Source organism: Arvicola amphibius, chromosome 3 (assembly GCF_903992535.2).
Source record: "Arvicola amphibius chromosome 3, mArvAmp1.2, whole genome shotgun sequence".
NCBI lineage: Eukaryota > Metazoa > Chordata > Mammalia > Rodentia > Cricetidae > Arvicola > Arvicola amphibius.
In genome coordinates this window covers 83663027-83671393 of record NC_052049.1, presented here as the reverse complement: position 1 = coordinate 83671393, position 8367 = coordinate 83663027, and the positions used below count along the sequence as shown (strand labels likewise).

At 50.3% G+C, this 8367-nt stretch overlaps 1 protein-coding gene across 2 annotated transcripts in view; it reads left to right on the top strand.

Annotated features, from left to right (window-relative positions):
* Nucleotides 1–1821: 1821 nt before the first annotated feature.
* Nucleotides 1822–8367, top strand: part of Amotl1 (angiomotin like 1) — a 71373-nt gene continuing 64827 nt past the window's right edge. For both annotated transcript variants that reach the window (XM_038322616.1, XM_038322615.1), the window contains exon 1: nucleotides 1822–1976. In XM_038322616.1, coding sequence (XP_038178544.1) covers nucleotides 1928–1976 — 49 coding nt within the window. In that variant the 5' untranslated portion in view covers nucleotides 1822–1927. The remainder of the gene's footprint in view (nucleotides 1977–8367) is intronic.

Below are 8367 nucleotides of genomic sequence, written 5' to 3'. Positions count from 1 at the left end.
CATTGACACCAAGTGGTAGGAAGTGTTGTATGGAGGTTTCTTTCCCTCCCGGTCCCTACATAATCACACAGAAACTATATTATTAAATCACTGCTTGGCCCATTAGCTCTCGCTTCTTATGGGATAACTCTTACATCTTAATTTAACACATCTTCATTAATCTATGCATCACGATGAGGTCATGGCCTACCAGCAATGTTTCAGAGCATCTCTCTCTCTGGAGGCGGCTCCATGGCTTCTCCTTGACTCTGCCCTCTTCCCCTCAGCGTTCAGTTTAGTGTCGTGTCCCCCCCACCAACTACGTTCTGCCTTGCTATAGGTCTAAAGCAGTTTCTTTATTAATCAATGGTAATCACAGCACACAGGGAAATCCCACCAAGGAAGCACATGTGGGGTGTGCGGTTCCACCCCTGGCTTTGCTACTGAACTTGTTCTGTGACATTAGAGAAGTCGTTTCCCAGCCTGACAGGAGTCTCCTCGACAGCCAGCAAAGGTGCAGTTTCTTCATTTCGTCCCAGGCCTACACTTTTGTGACTCTGCTCATCTTCTGCAAGCGTGTTGCCTCTTCCTTTGTAGCTAAAACTCTTTCCCACATTTCTACTTTCTCACCAAGCACGTGAACCCTGCCAGCTCCTTCTGGACTCCACTGTCCTTGCCAGCCAGTGCCTCTTTTTCCTGCTCATCTGATCTCCACCCCTCCCCCCTGCACTCTTTCTGGACCAGACTCTCCAGTCCAAACTTAACAAGTGAGGATCCACTGCCCTGCCTTTTCTGTGCATATATCTTGACTTTGTGTGTTTTACAAGAGCAGGTGACTTTAAGTGAAGCCTATGCTTGAGAAATAACTCTGCCAATTACATTTGGGCCCTCTGTCTGCGGAGCCGATGTTACCAAATCTGAAGGCTGTCATGAAATCTGATGAAGAGCAGAGAGCAAAGATGTGAGCAGCTGAGTTAGGGAGTTGGCACAACACAGACAGGAACCCTTTGATGGCCTGGGAAGAAGGGAGAGAGGGAGGAGACAGACAGAAGCCCGGATTTGCCCTAACTCTCTAAGAGCTTGGTCTGCAGCCCCACCTTTCAGAAGACCAGAAAGGTCCCAGAACATGGCTTCAGAAGGCAAGGACTCTAATCCAGTACCATGGGTTGGGTGTGGAGTGTTGCTTAGAAAAGAGAGCCTGATTTCAGAGGTGGGACAGAGTCATAAACACTGTCCTAAGACTTAAAATTCTTTACATCTGGTTGAACAGATAAGGGCCTGGGGGTTGTGGTAACAGGATGTAAAGTTCTAGAAACCTATTGAACTTTTAAGGCTGTCAGTAAGATCTGTTTAGGCCATTTTGCTCCTTAGAGGGACATATCATAGCCCCTCCTATCCCGATCCCCCTACCTGATGAAAGCACTCGGGCCTAGGGAACGCTGGGAAAAATAAGGCCACTTTCACCTGGAAATTCCGCGTAGGAGAAAAGTTGACCCTAAACTGAACCTAGTCAGGAGTTCCGAGGCAGATCCCAGGGATGGAGTCTAAGGCATTCAGAAAGAAATGGTGAGTGTGTCAGGAATTCAGAGCAGCCAAGGACAAAACAAGGGTCTAAGGGAGACACGTCAGCCTGAGCCCCGGCAGTTTTTGAGGTCTCGGGAGGGGCGACGGGAAGCTGGGGACGGGCTCTAGGGCCCCGCGGCCAGGGCCTGGGCGGGGTGGAGTGTAAGGTTACAGGGACCGGACTAGCGACCCTCCCGGGCAGTTCGGGCGGCCGGGAGCGCTGGGCGCTCAAGGACCGGGTGGCTGGGTGGGGTGGGTGGGACTGGAGGGGGAGCTGGGCATCTCTCTACTTCCTGAGCGCTGGGGCGCCCCTCGCCGCGCCGCCCAGCCGCCAGCCATCCCCCCTGCCGCCATTCCCCTGCCGGGATCGCCCCATGATCGCCCCATGCGGAGGGCAAAGTCGCGCCGGGGACCTTGCGAGCCTGTGCTGAGAGGTAACCTGCTCAAGCCGGGGGTTCAGGGAGGGCTCCTCTGGACTGGGCCGAGAGGTCTCTGTGGTTTCTCCACGGATTCCAGGCTGACATCAGCTCTACTCCAGATGTGGGGACTTGGGCGGCCAGGTCGGCGCCGGGGCCTCCGAGTGTCCCATGAGGGATCCAGAAGGTTCAATAAGACACAAAGTAGAATCCAGTCCTGTGCCACCCTCCAAGTGCCCAGTACCCTCGGGGCGGATCCCTACGGGAGACCGGGGACTCTGGTCCGCGCGTGGGCCCCCGACTCGGGACTGACTTTTCCCGTGTGGTTGGCGGGTCCCGGTCGCCGGTGGAGCAGGAGGGTTGGCGGATGCTGCTGTCCCGGCGCAGACAAAGGCGCACGGGGCGCCCAGCCCGGACCCCAGGACGCGCCCTGGCCGGGAGGCTCGAGGGCCCCTCCGCCCCTGCGCCTTCTTTGTTCTTCCCAAACAAGTTTCTTACACAAATCGGGGGTTGGATCCGGCTTTCCCTGGCCTCTTGGCACTGCCTTGAAAAGAATCTGTTTTCTGGGAGGAAATGTAAACTTTCCAAGGGGGAGTTGGTTGAACTTTCTTGGAACGTGACATTTGTGGCAGGCCGGAGAGCGGCACCCAGGTCCACGATGGCTCTTGACAGCCCAGAGGAACCGCTGGTACTGCCTCCTAGGGAACCATGCTGGGGAATGAGTTCCCTTCGCCAAGAATCCCAGGCCTTTCCCCCCTTCCCATTTTTTTTCGGAAAATGTTTGCTTTTCTGCCTTTGTCGTGGGTGTATTGTCTCTATTAACTGGACTGTGGCTTCAGGACACAGGATCTTGATCTCAAGGGCCTTGGCGCTTACATTTTGGATGGAATTTGGTCCCTCTGCTTCCTGCTCCTTTCCACATGGTTCTAGCTTCCTCCTCTGAAGACTATTAAAAGTTTGGCTGGTTTTGCTTATAAACGTCCTTGGTGGTGGTGGAGGGTTGATACAGCAAAAATCCGTTTGCTTCAATAGTGTCAGCTTGTTCTCCAGAAGTGAGCACAGCAGACTAGGGTATATCAAACAGCTACAGTCCTCGGGGAGTGAAACGTCAGGGCTTGACGATGGAACGCTCCTGGCTTCCTGCTTCCAGAACTAGCCTGTGGATCCTGCCAGACTGCCTAAGATTCTTCCTGGCGGCCTACCATATGGGGCCCAGGTTGGCGTTGCCCAGTCCAACACTGGTGCTTAAGGTTCTCTGGGGTTCAAGTTCTTGTCTGCTCCAGGGGAAGAGAAAAAGTGTGTGCTAGGACTATGTTCTGAGCATTACATGGTTTCTCTCCAAGTTGGCTTTGTATCCTAATAACGAGAGAACAGTACTTAGGTTGAACTGTGGAAGAAAAGCAAAGGATTAGGAGGCAGACATTGGAGCAGAACGAAAAAGAGCAGGGCATAGAATAGAGTATTCTAAAGATCTCTTAATTGGTGGGTTCCTGCTCTGTGTGTGTGTGTGTGTGTGTGTGTGTGTGTGTGTGTGGTCATGTAAGGAGCAGGACATAGGACAGAGTATTCTAAAGACCTCTTAATTGGTGGGTTCTTGGTGTGTGTGTGCGTGTGCGTGCGTGCGTGTGTGTGTGTGTGTGTGTGTGTTTGTGTGTGTGTGTGTGTGTGTGTGTGTGTGTGTCTGTGGTCATGTAAGGAGCAGGCATAGAATAGAGTGTTCTAAAGACCTCTTGTTTGGTGGGTTCCTGGTATGTGTTCACAGGTAATGTTTAGTTGTTAGGTGAGCTCGTTTTTGTTTTGTCTTGCATGCCACATTTTTTTCTTGATGAGGGAAACTTTCATCCGCTTGAGGTGACAAGTAGGTGAGAAGAGGCTGGGAAGAATGCCCTCATGTCTAGGTATTCAAGGTTCTGTTGAGAAGGTGTGGGCTGGGGGCTCCAGTGGACCGAGAGCACGCACATACTGAAGCGTGAAGAGTGCATCTTTCATGGACCACAGCACACGAATGAAGAACTGTGCGCCATTTCCCGGGAAGGTGCTCGGCTGATGAGCGTGGCAAGTGTCTGCTCCCCGCCAGCCAGTGTGTGTGTCTGGAGTGTCTCTGTGTGGCACTATTCTCTTTCTGAGGTCCGACACCACCCAGATGCATGACCCCAGAGCTAGACGCACCTAGGTGTGTGACCCCAAAAATGGTGGGCCAAATTAACTGAGGCAGGAGCTCTGCTGGGAGAGCATCCTCCAGGTGTGCGTGTGTTTTCTGAAAGTGCACAGCAACACCCGGAACTGAAAATATTCAGTGACTGACCCAGGGAATTGCCAGGGACACCGTCAGATCCTGCGGTTCACACCCATGTTTTGAAGTTTGTTGGAACTGCAAGCATTTCTAGTATTTACCAACGTTTTCTCAAGTAACACTCCTTTCTGGCTGGGTTATGTGTGTCCCTGTGCACATGGAAACGCAGGCCAGGGATTTTGTAGTATCTTGAATGTTTTTGTTACCATACCATTGGAGGGTATCTGAATTCAGTAGGTGACAGAATCCTTGAAAAGCAAGAGGTGAGGGAGGAGTTCAGGCCAGAGGATGTATTTGATTACAAAGTTTGCTAGGAATTGTCTGAGGTTATTGAGGTTTTATGTTTGTTTGCCGAGAGATTTTTTCAAAGTCCTGTTGGTTTGCTCTTGCTTTGTTTTGGAGGAGTGGTTCTGTGTACACCTGGCCTAGGTGGGTAGGTCAGGGCACTGCTTCTCTGAAAGGAAGTCGCTTGGTGCTCTTGGATGTTGCGCTGGGTCCTGGTTGAGCCCTTCTGTCACTTGTGAAACCCTAGGGTGCATTCATCCCAGACTCAGGGCAGAACTAGCAGCCTATCAAGGGGCTCAACATCAGGACTGTTTGTTTGTTTTATTTCCCCCTTTTCTTTTTAGGAGGAAGTAGGCATTGGGAACACGACCCTGCTAACTCAATGGGTGCAGCTTTTCAAATGTTGGTCCTGTTTGTGTTTGCGGGTCTCACTGGGCAGTGCTGCAGCTCTGTTTCCTCCACTTCTGTTGGTAGTCTTTTAAATGTTAGTAGAGTCCTCAGCGTCCACTTTCCATTTGAAATGATCGTGGCTTCCCAGGAGGTTGCAAGTATGGTAGTGAGGTCTAGGGTACCCTGTCTCTTCTGTGGTGACCCTTATGTGGTCATGGGACCCTAGCAGAACCAAGGTGACTTGAGTGTACTCCTCAGAGCCCAGACCAGGCTCTTCAGGTTTCAAGCACACGTGTTTGCTGAGTGTGCACCCCCCGTGCACTATCAATCCAGCTCCACGGTCAACATGCAGAGCAATTCCGACTCTCGGGGCTTTTCCTTGCTCAGTCCCTGAATCGCAGTGATACCTCACCTAATCATAACTCTCTACAATTCTGCTGTATTATGTTTTATGTAAGCAAATCCTTGAAACATGGAACCCTTGAGATTGGCTCCTTCGTCTGTGCTGTTTCATGAGATCCACCCAGGGTTTTGCTTGTATCCATGATGGTTCATTTTCATTGCCAAGTAGTACTCCAAGGGCTGGATGTGGTTTGGCCACTCATCTGTGAAAGGACACCTGGGTTGCTTTCAGTGTTTGCTTATTACCGAGGAGGTTTCTGTGGATGTTCACAAACAGGGGTGTGTGTGGACATAATTTTTCACTACTTCAGATAAATACCCAGGAGGCTAGATTAGATGGTAACTGTGTGCTGTTAATAAAATAATTGCTAAACACTTCTCCAGAGTAGCAATTTCATTTTAGATTCCTCCCTGCAGTGTATACACCCGGCGCTTCTGTGTCCTGACCAGCATCTGATAGCACTGATTTCTATGTTAGATGTCCCAACGGGTGTTTTAATAGGTGCTGTAAGCTTATTGTGGTTTAAGTTTGTGCTTCCCTAAGGCCCACAGGCCTGCGCATGCTCTCTGCATGTGCTCTGTCTGCATGCTCTGTTTTGGGGGAGAAGTTCATTACTTCACTGCCCTAACTGGGTGGTTGATTTTATCCCGGGCTCTGAGCATCCTTGGTGTGCAGGCTTGTGGCATGCATCTTCTTCCCACAGTGGGCTTCTGTCCTTTACTCTCTTTCTGGAAACATTTTGAAAAACTAAGTCTGTAATTTTGGTAAAGTACAATTAACTGATTTTTTTTGTCTTTATACGTGGTGCTTTTGGTGTCCATTCCTCCTAAGAATGTCTTGCCTATCCCTGTGTCCCAAAGCCTGCCTTCCTATGCTTGCTTCTACAATGTTTGCATTTTACGTTTAAATTGTAAATTGTCTTTTAGCATCTGCGAGTCTTAGTGTTGATCTTTATTCATTTTTACATTTTTAGGAAAGAATTTACTTATTATGTGTATATGTATGTGTATGTGTGAGTGTGTGTGTGAGTCTGTGTATGTGTGTGTGCGTGCACGCATGTGTGTGTGAGTGTGAGTCTGTGTGTGTGTGTGCATGCACGCGTGTGTGTGTGTGAGTTTGCACACGGAGGTCAGAGGGCAGCTTGTGGGAGTTGGTTCACTCCTTTACTATGTGTGTTCTGGGGATAGAACTCAGTTTGTCAATGTTGGAAGCAAACACTCTTACGCACTGAGCCCCATTTTTAGTAACTAAGCCAGAAAATGTGGTTTTTGTCCTGGCTTTCACACACTTTGTTTTGTTGGCCCTCCCCCCACTCTTGCCTCCCATCCACTCCTCCTCCAGAAAAGCTCCACGTCATCCTCATTGAAGTCTTCCTTCCCTTCCCACTTCCTTGAGGACCCCTCCCCCTTGGTGGTCCCTCTTCTGGCTTCATGACGGGAACCATGCACTTGTGAAGGCTGCAGTATGGGATCTGGTCTCCAGTGCACAGCAATCTCTATGCCTAGTCCCAGGTACGCGGGTCACATGCACCAGAGATTACTGGTGGAGAATTTTTTTTTGAACAGCACATGAAGCAATAGCTTAAAACACAGGTAGAAAGCTTAGTGCTTATAATTCAGCAACACAAAGACTGTCAAAAGGCTGGCTGGGTTGAGTTAGGATGCATTTAAAAACAAGAAAAGATTAAGAACAATCGTAACCCCCAAAGGGAACTTTGCCCACCGAAGCCTCCAAGGTGGAGCGGGATGAAGCCAGATCCCTTGTCTCAGAGTTGCGTGAGAGCTAAATGAAATAAGACATAGTTCGAACTCAGCAAAGTGCAGACACATCAGAGGCCTGTGGTAGGCATATGCTACTATTGTTATTAAACCAGCCGGAAGGCTGATGAGGTGGCTCACTGGGTAGGGACACTACCACCCTGCCTGATGACACGAGCTCAGTCTTGGGGCCACACATGAAGGGAGAGGAGGGAACGAGTTCCCTAAAGTTGTCCTTTGACCTCCACACGAACTTGGCGGCATGTGCCTCTCCTCCCCCACAAATAAAATAAATGCAATAATAAATTTACAGAAACGGTAGGAAAGTCTACTGCTTCACAGTGCGTGTTCTCATGTGTAGCTGACAGAAACTCCCCCTTCTTCAGCTTGGGGCACTCCTCCAAGCATCAGGTACGACTGATCCGTGTATTGGAAGGGGTGGGGGGGCTCTGTAGTCACAGTCTAGTTCCGACTGTAGCACAGGCCTTTTCCTCTGTTAAGACAATGAGGGAGTAGAGAAAGATATCCTTTCTGTGCTGACCTCAGCAGGTGGCAGGATGTGTGGCCACTGCCCCAAGGCTGGAGGCAGCCAGGATGATCTGAACCTCCTGACCTGACCTACAGCTGTGCTTCCCTTTCCTCTGTGACCTCCTTATTCTTCTTCCAGAGGGGAAAACGGGCAGTAATTGTCACTCTGAGGGTGGTAGCGGAGTCCATTGGAAGCCTCAGAAGTTGTTCTGCCTCAGTGGGTCACAGAAAGGCCTAGGGCTTTGTGCTCTAGGGTCCCACAGCAGGGTCCTTTACGTTGGGCCTGGCCTGAAGCGCCCTCTTTGGGACGGAGTTTGTCTGTTTGAAGGGGTCCACTTGGAAGGGGCTGGTTTCCGAGGTGAGTGGTGGGCGTCGCTGTATTTTCTCCTCTGTACTCAGGTCATACGCTGTCCCACACCCTTTCCCTCCCCACCACCTGTGTCTTATAACCCAGAGGACGTGCCAGGTCTGGGTCTGTGCTACTGGAGACAAGTCATATTGCCTGAGAAAAGTCAGTTGGCCTCTGTAAAGTAAATGGATTTGCTAAATACTTATATTCTAAAGTTAATGTGAAGTTTAAGTGGGATAATGAGTATGAAAGTTCTGTGGTGGTGGTGCACGCCATTAATCCCAGCACTCAGGAGGCAGAGGCAAGCAGATCTCTGTGAGTTCGAGGCCAACCTGGTCTACAAGAGCTAGTTCTAGGACAGGCTTCAAAGCTACATAACCAACCCCCCCCCCCAAAAAAAAAGT